General features: G+C 40.1%; 1 protein-coding gene across 1 annotated transcript in view; it reads right to left on the bottom strand.

Annotated features, from left to right (window-relative positions):
- Fam241a (family with sequence similarity 241 member A) overlaps positions 1–18,683 on the bottom strand; it is a 30,251-nt gene extending 11,568 nt beyond the window's left edge. Inside the window, exon 1 of the mRNA XM_052179279.1 lies at positions 18,401–18,683. Within this exon, the coding sequence (XP_052035239.1) occupies positions 18,401–18,544 (144 nt within the window). The 5' untranslated portion in view covers positions 18,545–18,683. The remainder of the gene's footprint in view (positions 1–18,400) is intronic.
- Between the last annotated feature and the right edge of the window lie 356 nt (positions 18,684–19,039).

Genomic DNA, 19,039 nt, shown 5'->3' with positions numbered 1-19,039 from the left:
TTCAAAGTATAAAGAAACTGAAGAGGCTACATAACTTAGTCACAATCACTTTATAGCTGGTGGAGGAAGATGCATTTGGCAGTGTGGCTCTAATAACCACACTCCTAAGGCCCTGTGATAATTGGCATATGCTTTATCACTATAAAAACCAACTGTGTGATTGTTCATATTCTATTGGCCTTAATATATTAGGTTCTTTTTCACAACAGTTTAAATGGTTACGTTATAATAGTTATAGCAGTTTAAATAGTTACGTTATGTTAGTTCATTTTATTTAGTAAAAATAACAATTTAAATTGGCCTTCTATGAGGTTGGTTATCATACTGTACCTATACTCAACTGTGATATTAATGACTTGTTGGGATTTACATTTTTCTTAAAAAGCAAGCAAGCAAGCAAGCAAACAACAACAAAAACCCAAATCCAAACCATTCCCTAACCTTAATCCTTGTCTGTCTGAAGAAACAAAAGCAAGAGAAGCTGACAGAGTTCAAGCAGGTAAAAAGGAGTGCTGGCATGGGTCTGAAGTCCTAGCTATGCAGGAGGATGAGGCAGGAGGATCTCCTGTTTTCAGGTCTTTGAGGGCAACCTAATGAGACATGTCTCAAAATAATAAAGCAAGAAGTAGTGGTAGGGTTCCCCAAGTACCCTAAGCTCAACCCCAACTGCCACAAAAATAAGAATCAACAGAAAAGACTAGAAACATAAGAGACATCAGCAGCTGGTAATATTCCAGTTTTCTAACTATATATAGTAAAGAGAGAAATATATTTCAGTCAACCTGACATAACTACCATCTTCACCCCAACCAAATTTTTCTTGATTTTGTAGTAATATATTTAATAATAGCTCAGAGCTAAGAACTTCTGCAGAGTGAGCTCCAGGGATCATGGTGAAGCTGCCTACAGACATCATAGTTTTTTTCTTTTTTAATCCATTAAAGCTACACAGAGATTAAAAAAAAAAGAGCAAGAAAAATGAGGAAAAGAAATTGGGAGTTACTTGCTAAGGCCTTTTGTACTTAGGTCTTCTTTTCTCCACTCAATCAACTCCGTTATTCCACTCAACCTCTCAAAAGAAAGGTTGCTTTGAAAAATGTCTTATGGGGGTGGTGAGATGGCTCAATGGTTAAGAGCACTGACTGTTCTTCCAAAAGTCCTGGGTTCAATTCCCAGCAACCACATGGTGGCTTACAACCATCTGCAATGTGATCTGATGCCCTTTTCTGGTGTGTCTAAAGACAGCTACAGTGTATTCATATACATAAAATAAACAAATCTTTTTTTAAAAGTATGTATTAAAAAAGAAAAATGTCTTGTTACCTTCTTGGGAGGAGACACACATGCAAAGCAACAATAGGACATAGCATTATACTATAGGACTCGTGACTATCTTTACTAAGGAGTTATGAATTTTGAAAGCCTCTGAATTACTTGTACATTTAGTTCTTTTGGCTTATATTTTCTCCTTGTAACCCAGAACCTTAGTCTAGCATTACAGTTATGAGTTCAGACACTTGCTCTTCCTCATTCCTCTCCAAGGGCTCCCAATCTCCATGTTCTGTGTTATTGGTAAACACTGTGTCCAGATACCTTGTTAAAGAGCACGTCTCATGGTTCCTAGTACTTTCCCACATTCCTGAATCCTTTCAGTCACCTTTCATTACCTGTATCCAATTTCTCATGTGAATTGGCCCAAATCTTTTTCACTCTTATATTCTCCTTTCTAAACATACTATTTCTGCTTAAGATTCAATTTACTATCCTGTCTTTTATGTACATATTTATGCTTTGTTGTATGTCTGTCAATATGTTTGTATATGTAAGCATGCATGAGTGCACGGCATGAGGATGGGGGTCAGAGGATAGTTTCAGGTTTCCCTCATTGCCTTGCTTAAGATAGGGTCTGTGTTGTTACTCACTGCTGCATACACCAGTCTAATTGGTCCCCAATCTGGCAATTCTTCTGTCTCAGATGCCTATCTCCCAGTAGGGGCATGCTAAGATAACTGCTGTATACCCTACTGAATCAGCTTTTTAGAATGTGGGTTCTGGGGTATCCAAATACAGATTATCAGACTTGTACACCAAGTGCTTTGCTCACTGAGTCATCTTTCCATGCCAACTCATAAAAATACTATAACTCTACTTTTTATTCCTATAGTAAAAAAAGAAAAATAAAAGATCTTGATTTGAACTAAAACCGATGACTATTAGGCAAGCTACACTTTCCTTTAGAGTATGGACAGAAAATTTTACCTAGATGAAGGCTAACTCCCAAAAGCTCTAATGCTGCTGTTTGGGCTATCTGAATGTAATATACTGAAAATATTTTTTAAAATGTATGCTTTGTAAATATGCTTCTGTTGAGGCTTAGAATAGAACTTTCCAGTTTGTACCTAGGCCAAGAAAATACAGTTTACATATTATACAGTTTGTAAGCTCTGTTGCTCACATTTTAGAATATGCTAGAACGTTTATAAGAAATATTCAAATATAAATGGTCATTGCTAGAATTAGGTTCCTTTAAAATTCATTTCTTTTCTAAGGCCTATAATTTGATTTGTTTTATCAAAGTCAATAGTACTTATAAGTCTAACAAATTTTCAGAACTTACACAAATACTATTCCTATAGCGATATTTGGAGCTGCTCATTACATCCTATACAATAAAAGCTTCTTGGTGTGAACTGACCTTTCTGTCAAGTCTAGTGACTTGGTTGATTCTTTCTTTGCTGTTCTGAAATAACTACTGTGCAATTCTTATTAAGTAAAATGACTCAGTTATCAATCATTCAATTAAGTGGGAGAAACTGGTTTGAATAGCTTTTCATTATTTATAGCACTAAAGGATCTGCAGGATCTACCCTTATAGATAAAGGAAATGTGCTGTGAGTGAATGAAGGGCTTGTGTGTGAATGAGATGGCAGGTTAGAGCTGCCTCTGTGTGTGCCAATGAAGCAGTCAGAATATGAAAAAATACACCATCTACCAAAGAGAGAATAAAGGAAGAGCTTGGGAAGCCCACAAAGGGACGGAAACGTCCAGAAAAGATCAGAAAGCAGGATGGGCAATGGAGTGCACGTGACTCAGCTCTGCCATGCTCCTTGAACATGGGAGGACAAATAAATGCCTCCGGAAGGTAAGCCAGATAGAAGCTGGGTACCCACCCTCAGGACAAGCTCATGGCTTTCACCAGCCTTGAAGCCACTGTGGGATTTGGCTAGACAATGTTTTCTCTGGCATATGGGTCAGTAGTCGAGAGAAATTGATTTTGCCATGGTCTATGATTCATAGGGCCTGGAACTATCTTGAGAGAGGAAGTACTGTTAAAAACTAACAACACAGGCCTCTGATCAAGTCAGGGAGACTTAATTCGGCTTGGTACAATTGCTGGGTGAGAGAGAGTTAGATCTAGAGTCAGATACTGACAAGTCAAAGGTATAGATGGAGGAAGCTGGCTCAGTCAGGGAAGTACACAGAACAACAGAGCTTCACTGTGAGGTGGACCACAGATGTCATCAGCTGAGCATAACTTTGGTGTCAGAAAGCTTAGAGTCCAAGGCCTGTGGACAGATCAAACCCTGGAGCCACCTTATCACTTATTCACTGCTGAAGAACTTGAGTGCTCAGAAGTTTCTAGAGTGTACTTGATACCGAAGGCTGCATCACTCCAGTGCAGTTTTGCACACTGGAAAGGATAAAGATGGTCCCATGCTTGTGCCAACCTCACTGATGTGATTGCTTCGCACATTCCTGATGTACTTGAAAGACACCCTTTAGCTGAAACATTAGCCATACAGGGGAACTGTACAGAGGTCCCTGATATGAAGAGAGAGAGAAAGACTTTAGGAAGAAGGCTGTGGTGGATATCCTACACTTGTTCAATATAGACATAATCACAGAAAGAATCCAAGAATCCACAAACTCAACTGCTGCCCTCCCCCAACTCTGTGCTTTAAACTGATGTTTTCACTATCTTGTGGATATCTTTTCTGACTCCTGTGATTCCTAACCCTATTTTTACTCAATGTTTAACAGGATTTTAACTTTATGTATTACATTTTACATTTTTTTTGTTATTTCCTTTCATACATTTATCTAACATTATTTATACTTTATAGGGCAATCTCTTCTCTTCATCCCTCTTGCTTTTTTCAGCTGTTGTACCCCATGATTTCCCCTTATATTTTCCTCCATAAGTAATAGTGCTTTGGCTTTCCTTTTTGCCCCTTTTTACATTTATCTAATTTTCATTATTGAACTTCATCATTGAGATGTCTTGGTTTTGATTTCCCCCTTTTCTCTTCCGTCAATGACATCCTACTCTGTTCTTCCTTTCAGTTATTTAGCATTGCTTCTTTGTTTCTTCCTTTTCCATGCCATCTTCTTTCTCTCATTCATTCATTTCCAAACATCATATAGCCATGCAGTGATGTACTTTTAAGTGTTTCTTCCTCTTGCATGGGCAGATGTGGCTGACACAGCAGTTTACTATCTCCTGGGCAGTCCTGGGGACTGAGACTGCTCAGTCATTTGCTCAGCCAGGTCCCATGCCAGAACACCAGAAGGGATAGCCAAACAAGGAAATGTTCAAATTGAAAGAGAGGAATTCATAACTCCTCAAGTACTAAAGTCAAAGATACTGAAATAAGCACTGCTTGATGAAAATTTCAATAGTTTTCTGATACAAATGCTCAATGATCTGAAGGAGAGAACAAAGAAGCAAGCATATTTAATTCAACACCTGTAGAGGAAATCCAGCAACAGAGAAGGAAAACTCAACAAAGGAAAAAGTAAGCAATATGGATGAAAAAGTTAATTAAAACAAAAGGAGAATCCAGCATAGAAATTGAGATCTTTGAAAGAAAACAACAACCCTATTTCCCCAGAAACCAAACAAACCCAAACCACCAAATAGAAAAGAAAGGTTTGAAAAGAAACAAGTACAAGAACAGACAGAGGAAAGGCGCAGGAATGGAGGAGAAGGTTGAAGGATCAGTGCATGCAAACATCAAGAGGGGAAAAAATAAGCCTGACTGGAGTAATCAAAAATTCTGGGACAGGATCAAACCTAAGCATGCATACAAAGGAAGGAAGAGAAACCCTAAGGATACAGGGAATCTATTCAGTAAAATTCTAGCAGAAAACCTCCCAAATTTAGAGACAGGCACAACATTCAAAGACAAGAAACACATAGAACCTCAAAGAGTTATGAGCAAGTTAGAATTTTTCCATACCATGTTACAGTTTAAGGTATCAAAAATAAAAGTCTGGGGCTAGAGAGATGGCTCAGTGGTTAAAAGTACTTGCTGTTTTTCCAGGGGACCCCTGTTCTGCTCCCAGCATCAAGATGGTTCCCAGTTACTTGTTACCCAGTGTTGGGACAAGCAAAAGAAACTTATTTTAAGTAGTACCATTTCATTTTCAAACTCTATTTAATCATAGGGAGAAACTAAATTCAAGGTCTCAGGCCCTAGGAAAACTGGGGGACTTCCTAAAAGCTGAACTGCTTCTATTAGAAGGAAACAGTTTTCTGAGTCCAGACTTCTCAAGGACAACTTCTCCATCTTGCTGGCAAGGTCAGATTGTGTTCATCTTCCCAGACCCAGGAACCTACCCTAACTTGATTGGTGAAATCTCCCTTGCTCAACCCTTTATGTCAAAATAAGTTTGGACAGTGCTATAAACCCCTTCCACCCTCACCCCCACTTTGTGGTCTCATCCTTAAAATATGCTGTGCAATTTCTCCTCAGGGTCATAGTTCAGCTCCCAAGTCTGTTCTGCAGCCCTGATTGATCAGTAGCAGTTTGATTGCAATGAAATTTTGTCATCTGCTTTGACCTGGTGTTTGTGTTATGTTGGATTTATGTTGGATTTAAGTGGCCCAACAACACCAGCTCCAAGGTATCTGATGCCCTTTTCTAGCCTCCACAGGACAACTCCCCACTCGCTGACACAAATACACATTCAATATATAAATTTAAAAAGAATCTACTGGGGGGGTGGTAGCACATACTTTTAAATACCAGAACTCCCGAGGCAGAAGCAGGTATATCTCTTGAGTTCCAGACCAGCCTGATTTATAGTTAGTTCCAGGATAGCCAGGACTTCATAGCAAAACCTTGTCTCAGATAACAACAACAACAAAAACAACAATAACAACAAAATGAATCTTTAAGAAAAGCCAAGACACATTTTAAGACCTGTATGGCAAAACAAATCACACACAGAGACAGAAACATCTGAAGAGTATCAGATGTTTTGTCAGCAATTCTAAAAGTCAAAAAAGCCTGGAACTGTATATTTCAAGCCAAGAAAGTAAATAACTACCAACCAAGATTGCTATTTCCACAAAGGCTATCCTTGAAAATGGACAGGCAAATAAAAACATATTAAGGTAAGCAAAGGAAAGGCAACTCTTGATTTGAAGCCATCAGTGCAGAAAATACTTAAAGGAGTAGCACCCAAGAGAAGGAAGAGCGACAGTCTTTCATAAGAGTGTGAAGTGAATGGAACCCCCAAACATGCTGGCATAGATAGCTCTTTTGATATTTGGTATAGTAGATATCAACCCAAAAGTCCTAAGAAAAGCTAAAGGAGGCCACCACATATTAGTAAAATGAACAATTCCTCAAGAATAGATAACAATTATAAATAAACATACACTCCTAATGTTGGGGTTTCCAATTTCATAAAACAAACATGTAGCGATATATAATGGACATAAAATCAAATGGACCTAGATATAAAAGCAAGGGCCACACCCACATGCCATTCTTACCTCATTAGGTCACTAAAATGGTAAACCAACAAGGAACTATCAGTTGGACTACAACAAATCAAACGGAACGAACATATTTTCAGAGTATTCCACCCAACAGATATAGAACACACATTTTTCTCAGTAGCCACAGATTGACCTTTCAAAACAGAACAAAGTCTCGGTCAAAAACCAAACTTTAACAAATGTAAGATAATTAAAATAATTTCTTGTACCTTATCAGGTCAACAGAAGTAGAAAGCTTTAGGAAGAGAGACCACAGACAGGCTGGGAAGCTACGCATTAGGTAAAGTGCTTGGTGCAGGCATGAGGACTCAGATCTGGCCTCCTGCACGCCACACAGAACTCTGGCATTGGAGACTTGAAGATGGGTGGTTTCCCTGGGGACATTCTGGGCAGCCAGCCTAGCCTGATTGGTGAGCTCCGGGTCCAAGTGAGATGCCTGATCTCAAAACACAAGGCGGATAACTGTCCTAAGGAATAATACCCAAAGTGGACCTCTGGTTTCCACACATGTGAATGCATAACTATATATGTGTACAAATAAATACACACACGCGCACGCGCACACACACACACACACACAGAGGGACCACAGAAACTGTACAAATTCTTAGACACAAACAAAACAGTCACTGAAGAAATAAAGAAGGCAATTAAAAATTGCATAGAATCAACTGAAAATAAAGCACAACTTACTAGAACTTTTATAATGAAATAAAGGCAATTCTAAGCGGTGAGTTTATAGCCAGGACCAGGCTGTTTCTGCTATGACTCTAAATAAAATTTGATAAGGGGGGGGGGGAAGTCTTTGCTGATTACACATCAGATGGAATTAACAGCAAGGACATGTAAAGAACTGCAAAAGTTAAATACCTAACCCAACTATCAGTCAAAAGATGAGGCAATAAAGTTTTTTTTGTTTTTTTTTAAGGAAAAGCATATGGCAAAAAAACCTTGAAAAAGTGTTTAGCTTTTTCCAATTAGGAAAATTTTCCAATTTTTCCAATTAGGAAAATGAAAAGTAAAACTAACATTTACAGGAAATAGCTGGAACTGAAAAAAAAAAAAACCTATTATGTTAAGGGAAATAAGTCAGACTCAAAACAAGACATAATGTTCTCTCTTATATGTGGAACCTAGATTTAAAACTTTGTGTGTTCATTTGTATGCACATATGTAGGCCTCAAGAGTAGAAAATAGATCATGAGGGGAGAGGGAGAAATCTTAAGGAGCTAGGAAGAAACTAGCTGCAGGCGTAGAGGACGGTCAGAGTCGGTGGGCAAGAGGAACAAATGAGAACCCAGGGCAATGACATGTCTGTGTGAGAGGGCCATATAAACTCTTTACTTTGTATGTTAATCTTAGTAATTAATACAATAATTCAAACGAAAAGAGTATAGGTTTATTACATTTCTTATGGAAAAAGCATTTTGAAAAATAGGACATATAAAGTTGGCTTTATTACAATCTATTAATCGTTTTAGGTGAATGATGATGTTTTCTGCTTAGAATCACAGTTTATAGTTTCCCCATGGGAAGTTTTTTCCCTTGCATTTTATGCAGGTCCTGTTGTGGCCTGTTTGTGCCCAACAAGCCTACGTAAATTTGACAGTTTATTAGACCACACTCTGGCTCTTGGTGTGCCTTGTAACATTGATTGTTAACCTCTAACTCTGATGATTCATAATCCTTGATTCAATTATCATTTAAGTTTTCAAAAACAAACAGACCCTTTAGTCAATTTGGTCCACCTTAACATATGATTGACTGCATTTCACAAGCAAGGCAGGTGCCTTGAGGTCAGCACAGTAACTCCCTGCCACCAAGCTTCTTAGCATAGAAAGAAAAGAAAGGTAGGGAGAGAGCCTCATATTTAAACACCACTACTCTCTCTCCCTAATCCAAAGAGTTTCCGTGCTGAGCACTATTTCTGAGCTCTTGCACCTCTTCAGATTTCTAGACTGGTATGCTCAACTGTAATCCAACATTTCCTTGCAGACACCCTGAAACCCCAAATTTAACATGATCAGTGCCAAGCTCAATCATTTGGCTTTTTCTACAGTATACCCAGCCTTAACTATTTGAAGTGTAACTGAAAACTCTGCAGGTCTTTCTAGACATCTTCCCCTTTCCTCTGCTCCTCATGTTTGCCAAGTCACTTCCTTCTGAGATCACACCTAGAACGCATGTAACTTCCAGGCTGGCAATCTTATTGACTATATACATCCTCTCAGTAGAGATTTCATCTACTTTCACGGTATTATTAATGCTTATATGGATTATTCGGTGAAGATGCTTTTTTTGAGACAGGGTCTTATTTTAGCCCAGGTGGTGGCGAGTTTGCTATAGGGCTGAGGATGATCTTGAACTTCATATAATTCTTCTGCCTCTACCACCTCCCAAGTACTAGGATTATAGGCATGTACACAGTTAAAATGCTTAATTTTGAACTCATATCGTGGCCAAGAGAAAATTATTACTTAACATTTTCATATTTTCAGAAAAAAAATCTTACAATTTAAATTTGATCGATGTCACTTGACTGTCACTGTCTTTCTTTGCTATTAGCTATCTGTTCAATAAACTGGTTCAGTACTTTTATCTCAGACACTTGCTCATCACAAAGATGCTATAATTAAGCTGTGTGCTATTGGTCTCTTGAAGTTTAACACACACACACTGTAGGAGCTCTCAAGAATCAGCCATCCAGGATTGAAGGCAGGGACATTCTGACAACAAATTCTGAACGTATTCCAACAAAAAGTACCATAGTGTTTTTTAAAAAATGTGTGTGTACTAATGTGCTTTACTCAAAATAGCATATCTTCTTTCTCATCTGCATCCCTTCTCAACAAGAAATCAGACCTCTAAGTCTTTTACTGCCAAAGTTATAACCAGGCATTAAAAACAGAACACATTTTTAACAAAATGTATTATGAAGTATGATTATAACTCAAGAAATGTATTTAGAGTAGATTTATTATTTTATGTGTACTTATTTACACCTAAATGTGTGCACAGCACATGGCTGCAGGTGCCCACTGAGGCCAGAGAAGGGTATTGGATCCCTGGAAGTACAGGTAGTCATGAGCCACCCATGCAGTGTGCTAGTGTGACCAAACCAAACCAAATTCAGCGGAAAACTCTCCTAGCAATTCACTGAGCAATCTCGCCAACCCCTCAAGAAATACAGTAACAAAGAAAAGAAAAGGAAGGAAGTTCGGTAGAAATGAAAAAGGGAGAAGGGAGAGAAACTGACTAAAACAAGTCCAGGGGCCAGGGGGATGACTCAAAATGTAATAAATAAAGGTGCTAACACAAACCAGCACTATGTGCACAATCCTAGAACCCACACAAAGCTGGGTATGAACAGCACTGACTCCATAGTTGTTGTCTAACCTTCACTACCACGGGTAGTGATCATAATAATTAAAAAACATTCATCATTTACTTATCCTTTGATCTTGCCAGAAGGATCTGAACTTGCTACAATAGAAATAAGGGAGTAAAATAGTAGTGTAAGATAGAGAAGCAAACGGATGGAGAAGGGGCCTGAGGAACGGTGCTAGCAGTTACTCAGAGGCCACTTGATACTGGGCTCTACCCTCCTGACGAGTCAAAGGCAGGCACAACTGAGCAGGGTCAGAGGTGCCCTCGGTGTGCTCACCCATTCTAGACAGCAATCCCTGCACAGCCACCACTAGCCGCCTTCTGAGCATTTATGTTCTCCCAGCACCTATAATCCAGAGTGACTAGTTCCTTCATGCATGGTCTCTCCTCACCCCATGCATGCTACCAGATTAACTACAGGAGAAATTTGAACATATTTTTGTTTATTTGTATACCAGCCTAGACCAGGGCTTGGCAAATAGTAGGTGACTCACTCCAAATTTTTGATCGAATAGATAAAAAAGCTATCAGGGAAACAAATGCAAGCAAACACAAAACCAAACAACAAACAAAGCTGAAAACTTTCTATGATACAATCGTTGGAATAATTTTCTAAACATTAAGTGTTCAGTATGATATAAGTGGACAGGACAAGCTCACTTTTAGGATATGGCCTAGTTGTTAGAGCAACCAAAGTTTTAACAACAGTAATCAAATATAGAGTGCCTAAAGGCTTTAACTCTACAAGATTGAGAAACATCCAGAAATATCACAATTGCTATGCCATATTCATTACATTGTAAAATGCTCTGTAATATAACTAATACAATAAATATAGGGGATAGAACTAAATATAAAATGTATCCATTTTATAATATACCTTATAAGCTCTGCCTAAGGATAAATTAATGCAAAGTTTTCTGTGTACTTGAGTTGTAATTATAAACTGTTTTGGGGGACTAGAGGTGTTCAGCAGAGAGATACTCAGTCTGTTAGGCACGTTTCCTGCATCCTTCCTGTGATACACTAGTGTATCTTACAGTCTGGACAGCAACAGCATCTACTCATAAGGAGTCAGATCAGGTTTCTCACCAAAAGACTTTGTATGAACTGGTGATGGAAGAAATTAGCCAAAGTCAAACAGTTTGCCTACAATGTGACTTTCCTTCTCAAGTCTCACTTTGTAGCAGTGTGAGAATACTTCCTAGTATATAAACAATTACCTCTGCAAACTATGGGATGAGAAATTCTGAATCAGATTGAGGGAATTGGCAATATGCAAGACCTCAGATTTAAATTCTCTACCTTTGTAGACATTCTACACATATATAGGCAAGAATATGAACAAATGAATTATAAATCATTCTTACTAATTGGAAGAATGAAAAATATTCCCTATTTTTCCTTACAGGGAATTCCTGAAATTCCTTCTGGTATTACAGAGAAATATATCAAAGGAAATATAACAAAATTTAATTTTCTTAAGACTGTTTCAATAGTGGATATTAATGACTTCGTTCTTCTTTTTCCTAAGTTCAAACTACTTGTGCTTTGTTTTTCTTTTGATCAGAATTCTGATAAGCTGCAATTGTTACTGTAGGAAAAAAGGCACAAACAAGGCAGGTCACTTCCTTTTCCTGTGCCAAGATTAAGCACAGATGACAAGGATGTTCAATGAGAAAAAGGAAAGCCCTTTAGATACAAAAGAAAATTAGATTATAGAGTAGAAAATGTATTTTCTATCAAGTTCATTAAAAATCTCATTTATGTGTTCAAATTAGACTAATTTTCAAATGTCTTATCAATTCCCTTATACACACACCCATAACTAATGGGTTTTTGCAGATAAATGGTTGCTATTGAAGAGCTGTGAGCCCAGAGCAGATAAAACTAAAGACAGTAGACTAAGGTGCAAGAAGGGCACAAAGATAAGGTTTTTACTTATGCTCCCTGAGACAGCCTGATAGTCATGGTGTCTTTAGTTGGCCCTTTAATATTGCTTTATCATACATTCTCCTAAGTAGGAAATTGAGAAAATGTCATGTGGGATTATTTTTGCTCCTGTAAAAAGTTAGTGACACACAAAGGGGGAAGGAAAATCAACTTAAGATCTTCATTAAAAAGGAAAACAAAGCAAAACAAACAAAAAAAACAACCCACAATCTGGGTGGTGGTGGTGGTGGTGGTGGTGCAGGCCTTTAGTCTCAGCGCTCAGGAAGCAGAGGCAGGTGGATCTCTGAGTTCAAGGTCAGTGTGGTCTACAAAGTGAGTTGTTACACAGAGAAACAGCATCTCAAACAACAACAAACCAACAAAACAAATACAACAAACTTAAGTTATTGAGTTTTTTTTAGAGAATTATAAAACAACTTTTCTTAGAGAATAATATTTATTAAAATGAACTTCTATGATGTGACTAGTTGAGGTGAATAAAGTTGAACCAGAGGGAAAGGTGAAGAAGAGAACATGAAATAGAAATAGGGAGCTAATACTTATTGAAGGCCTACTGTGTGCTGGGCAGTTTTGTGTAAAGTATATCTCAGTTAAGAGGTGGACAGCACTACACCTATTACAAATGAGAAAACTGGCCATCAGGTTCAGGTTGGTCAAGCAGTAATGCCAGGCTTCAAACTTAGAATGATCACACTATAAATCCTGTGCTATTTCCTAATAATATCAACAAGAAGACACGGGAAAAGGAGAGCGTGGTAGAGGTGAGTGGGAAGGAATAGAAGTGCCATGGGAGAATGAGCCCAATGGGAAGAATGCAGAAAAGAATGTGGAGGAGAGAAAGGCAAGTTAGCTGACCTGGAAGAGACAGAGATAAGGGCTCAATTGGGATTATCTGATTGAAATACAGACTTCAAGACAAGAAATAACCTATTTTTACATCTTTTTTGGGAGGAACACAGACTAGCAGGGTAATTACTGCACTGACTCCTCCTTTCCTGTGAACTTTTGGGTAGAGTTTGGCATGGCTGACATTTTAAGGCAGAGAACACTTTGCTGTGGTATTGGATCCTTTTTATCACTTTGACCAAAGTCTTTGATGTAAATACCTTAGAGGACAAGGGTTCATTTTGGCTCACTGATTCAGACCTAGGGTGCAGAGAGCATGGGGAGAGAACAGTTTACATCAGGCAGTCAGAAGCAGAAAAAGATATCCAGTAAGGGTTTTCCTCACCTCCCAATGTTATCACATTATGAATCCATCTAGGTGAGAGTTTTATGATCTGCCTCTAACCTTTTGTGACCTTGCAGACTACCCAGAAGTACATTTTACTAATCTTCTAGTCATTCTTCTGTAAACAGTCTCATTACAGTCTAAACTGACTTGAACTCACGGAAGAGTGTGCAACACAGAACCTAGTTTATTCTCTTTCTTAATCCAGTATCGCTGCCAGCCATAACCAATCATCCCAAGGGGACTGTTTTCTATATTCCAGGCTGTTTAGCAATATTCCTGGATACCTGGTAGCACCAACTATCTCATATATCAACAACCAAAAGTTAACACAGTGTCACATAGATCCTAACACAAGACTGTCTTCAGCTGAGAACTACTTACTGATCATCTAAACTCAGTATTGACACAATATTGTTTACAAGCTGCTTTTAAAAGATGTGAAGCAATGTGGGTACAGACAAAGACCTAGTTTTGAGCTATATAATCTAAGGAAAAGCAGCAGAACTATCAGAGACTGGCTACTGTGATGATGACTCTGTATGTAAGATAAGAGGACTGGCTTTGGCATTTAGAGACCTAGGTTCTCCTCTGCTCTGGTACTCCTTAACTGCTGGCTTCTGTTGCGTCTGAACTCTTGCTTTACCAAGAGTTCAAATGTACACTTCAGGGAGAAACTGTTAAATGACTTTCTTACATACATCTACTACCAATACTATCCTGAGGGGCAATCACAGTGAATGTCATGAGTTGGTGCGCTTATATTTCCTCTATTTCCTAGCCAGACTGTGGTCTGTGGTCATTACACTGCACCACCTGAGATTCTGTTAAGAGATGCCAAGTATCAGACCCTTACTGAAAATGAGCTGCATCAAAATCTTTGTTAGCAAGTGATAACACATCATGCACGTTAGCTGAGAGTGCCACAACAAGTTGCCCTCCGCCTGGTCTCTCCCTTAACTGTGGGTGTGAAAAACCTTAAAGTCTACTTGTCACATTTCTTTTCGGTTTTGGTTTGACAACTGGCCCCCACAGCTAACATTTGCATGCGAGCTAATGCACAAGGGAACTCTCTAAGAATGCTTTTCATACATTATTAACTCATGTGATCCACCCTCCTATGAAGCTGGCATAATTATCATTCTCATTATACAAATGAAGAAACTGAAGCCCACAGAGAAGGGTTAATTAACTCACCGAAAGCTTCAAAGCTTCGGTTATAAGTACAAACCCATGGATTCTGCATCCAGAATCCATACAGCAAATCCTATCTCTAATGACAGATCAAAAACGACACTTAGGTTACCCCATTATTTTCTGAATCACCTTTGAGAAACTTTGATACACACTGTCATGGAAGTCCAGCTTATTTACTTACATTTCTAAGCCAGTATCATTCTTTGTAAAATTTTAGGTATTGCAATGGGTAAAAAACAGCAATGAAGCATGGTTATTTTGAAGGGGGCAGGGGGATCTCTGAGAGTTCCAGGGTAGCCTGTTTCACATACTGAGTTCCATGCCAGCCAGAGCTGCACCGTGAGACTGTCTTAAAAAAAAAGAGAACAACAGCCGGGCAGTGGTGGTGCATGCCTTTAATCCTGCACTTGGGAGGCAAAAGCAGGCGGATTTCTGAGTTCGAGGTCAGCTTGGTCTACAGAGTGAGTTCCAGGACAGTCAGGGCTACACAGAGAAACCCTGCCTTGAAACCCCCCCCCCCCCCCAAAAAAAAAAAAACCAAAAAAAAAAAAAAACAAAAAGTGGGACACTTGTTGAATGCACTCTTTGGGATGCTTCAAGTCACTTCTAGGACCTTAACTCTCTGACCTGCTTTCTCCACTTCTAGGAATCTATTTCAACATAGAAGTGTGATGATTACTAGCACATATTTTTTAGACGTCATTATTTATGAAAAGAAAGTTTGAAGTCACTGAGTGTGCACTGTTAGGAGAGTGGACTACTGGGACGCTTTGCTCTAGAGGCCTTATTTCACGGCCTTTTTCTAATATGGGAAATGATGCTCACTTTCTTTTTCATTTTTATTTTTTCTCCTCTCATGTATTACATCCTGCAGTTTCCTCTCCCTCCTCTCTTCCTAGTTCCTCCTACCCTGCTCCCTGCTCCCCCAGATCCACTCCTCCTCCTTTCCCTTCAAAAAAAAAATAGCCCCCCTCCCAGGGGATAAATCAGACAGAAAACTTTGCTGAAACACATGATGTATACATGGGTACTCAAGCCAAGACACAGAGATACAGTAACTCCAAAGTGCTTGACTTTAAGGTATTACTTGGAATAATTCCTTACAAGTATTTATTTTCTTCACATGCATTTTTAAATCTCTGAAGTACATATTACTTATATAATCATAAAAACCTTAAAATTAATATTAATAATTCTAAAGTCAGTTTGGGAATCATGGGATTGCCCCATGCTTTCTATAAATACAGCCATCTCAGGTTATCCTGAATTGTAATCTATGTTGTATATAAACAAATGCCACTGAGATTACAGACATGTAATAAAACCCAGAGAGGTTTAGCCTTCCAGCGACCCAGCAGGGCACTTACCCTCCATAAAGCCACCAGGCAATCACTGTCAACCATACACTTGGACCATCTCTCCTGAACAACATTGTCAACTCATGTGGACTAGCTATCTAAGTCTAGACTCCCCGACTCCCTGGAGAGCAGCACACATTTCTCCCTCTCCGGCTTATCTCTCTCAGAGTCTTGTCTTGTACTTCTAATCGGACACAGCTTCTTTTTCTCAAGGCTTCCTTTTTAAGGATTCTTGATTTTAACAAGACCTCTTTTGTCAATCATCCTGCCTGGAAAAGGATTCAGGCTGAAATGCTAGCTTAGCTTTTCCTCAAATGGAGTATCAGCTGAGGACAAACTGTAAAGTATGATGCTGACACTATATTAGTTATTGATAAACCACCTGTATCCACAGCAGTATTTCAGTATCACAGGAGGACATGTGAAGGTATGTTCTGATCAGGTGTTTTAGCAACAATAAGGCAAAGAGAAGAAGTTTTGTATAGATGCTTATACAAGTCTTCTAGGTTGAGGGAATGGGCCTACCAGACAGAAGAAAGGCAGGGATGACAGAGATGTGTATGGAGACTGTAGGCTGGGAACTAACCCAGCCTGCTTATCAGAAAAGGAAACAGAAAACAGAACAGGATGGAACATGTAAGATTAGGAACTGACAAAAAGCTGATTCTGGAACCCACCGCATTGGCCCCGCCCAACATCGGAAGGCATTTCAGAGGGCTGTGGCCTTCAGTTCCCTCTCAAAATCTAGGAGGCGGAGGCTCTGGAAAAGCAACTGAACACGCTCTGGAAAAGCAACTGAACACGCTAAGTAGAAAATCGGCAGGAAAATGGCCACTGCCTCATTTCAACCTAACTTGTTTTGCTTCCATTTTGGTTCCTATCGTTGATTTGATGGAAAATTTCTGTGTAAATATTAAGTAGCTTAGAAAGGAATTTTCCAGAATTATTCAATTTATAAGTTGGAGTCCTGGTATCCTTAAAACCAACCCAAAAAGATGAACAAGAGAATATCTCCATGATGAATAAATAAAACGACTCCTTGGAATGTTTTATGTTGTTAACTCTAATATGCTTCAGATATTTTATGTATAAAAATAGCTCTATCTATGTGGTATTGCATGGACTTTGAAATTTCATTTGTAGGTTGTAAAAAAAAAACACCCTAGAAAACAGGCTTTGTGATATTGTTGCCAAAATATGATGGGTCACAAAAGTCTGCTTTCTGCATTAGGGTTGGGCTGTACCAGTTCTGAGTTCCTGATAGGAAATTCCCAGATGTGAACTTAGAATATACAGGTAAAGTATGTAGCAAAAATACAACACAAGCAACATGACTTAAGAATTACAGGAAAATGAAATTTCATAGTACAATGGAGGAGGCAGGTATGTGATAGGGTATCTATTCTCTACAAGGTATATTTAATATTTTTGTTTCATCCCTCTTCTTAGTTCTATTAACAGTGTCAGTAAGACTAGAGTTCCTGCTGTCCATGTCATGTAAAGTCCAGAAATGCTTAAGGGAAAATTTTCACATATTCCTTTAGAATCATTTGTATATTTTGGAAAGGGAGTTTTAGTTGCTGGCTGTGTTTTCCAGTTGAGCAAGAGTAAGAGGAAATCAAGACCTTATCTATTGAGTCATGCATGGTACAGTTAAGTAAGAACGACACCTGGAAGGGAACCAACAAGATCTCCTAGCTACCAGTTACTTGCTTCAGTCACTGGCTCCTATATTGTCACATAGATGAACAATTACCGTCTACATGGCGATCAAGCCCAAGGCCACATTAACATTATTTTTGTTTCTTAAGTAATGTGTTTTGTTATATCTGAGGACAAGTTACAGGTATTATTAACTCATTATTCCAGAAGTCTAGGCTTACTTATATGATTTCTAAAGGTGTGCTTATCTGGGGGATTTCTGAGTAGCTAATTACTGTACTGCCTGTAAAAAAAACAAAAAAATCGTCCCACGTAGAACTCAATTTTTACATTCGACTGCTAGTCTAATCTTGCCGGTATCTGGGTATCTGATGTTACCATTTCCCTTAGTATTCTCAATGATCGCCAATTCAGAGAACTTTAAAAGCACCAAAGCACCCAGTTTCTCTCTTAAGTCTTTTACTAAGGCTTCCTTCCCTTTGGTGCCCACAGCAGGCAATTTTCTTTTTTCTTTTTTTTTCTTTTTTTTACTTCTAAAATGAAGTTCGGCTCTGCTCCGAGGTGCTGTGAAACTTGCTCGGGGAGAGTCCCAGTGTCACCCAGGCGCAGACCCATGCTTCCCGACCCGCTGTGCCGGCAGGCCGCCCACACCGTCCAGGGCGCGTGCGGTGCTCAGAACCCGAGCGCATGGCCCGCGTAGCACAAGTTGCCGGGTGTTTTGAGGTGAGGCTCCGCCGGGCATTTCCACGGCTCCCGGCCCCGCCCGTCAACCGCTCGCCGCGTGCCCAGCCGCCACCCCGCCGCCCGCGCGCCCGCGCTCACCTGCTCGCCCTCGTCCTGCGGCCGCCGGCGCCGCGGGCTCGCCCCGGGCTCCCGCTCCTCAGCCCGCCCTGCCGGCGCCGCCCGGTCCTCGTCGCACTCCCCGCCGCCGGCGCCGCCCCGCAGCAGCTTCCTGGCCGAGCACATCCCACCGCCGAACTCCGGCCGCCCGCACCGCTGCCGCTGGCCACACCGGGACTCCCGACGCACAGGGGAATCCTAGAAGCGCGCCCGCCGGCCTGGGCGCCAGAAGTGCGGGAGCCGCCCGCCCCTCCTGTCAGTCGCTCGCCCCACCCCCAGCTCGGGGGCGGAACCCCGGGGGCGGGGGCGGCGGGGAGAGGCGGGGCCATGGCGGACCGCGGCCCAATGGAGGCGGGACCTGGTGCGGTGGGCAGGGTTCTGGGAGGGGCGGGGCCATGGAGGGGCGGAACCAAGGGGTGGTTGTAGCATTATCCCAGTAAGTGCATTGAGACTATGAATGAGGCCATAAGTTCCTAAGGGAGATTGTATGCTTCTGACAGCTATTGAAGTATATGACATATGTGAAATTGTGTATCTGTAACTATCAACACACAACAGATATCCTGTAGGTTGTGTGTGTATATGTGTAAAAGACAAAGAGAGAGAGAGAGAGAGAGAGAG

This window comes from Apodemus sylvaticus, chromosome 4 (assembly GCF_947179515.1).
Source record: "Apodemus sylvaticus chromosome 4, mApoSyl1.1, whole genome shotgun sequence".
NCBI lineage: Eukaryota > Metazoa > Chordata > Mammalia > Rodentia > Muridae > Apodemus > Apodemus sylvaticus.
Note: the sequence above shows the minus strand (reverse complement) of the source record. Positions and strands in the feature narration are given on the sequence as shown.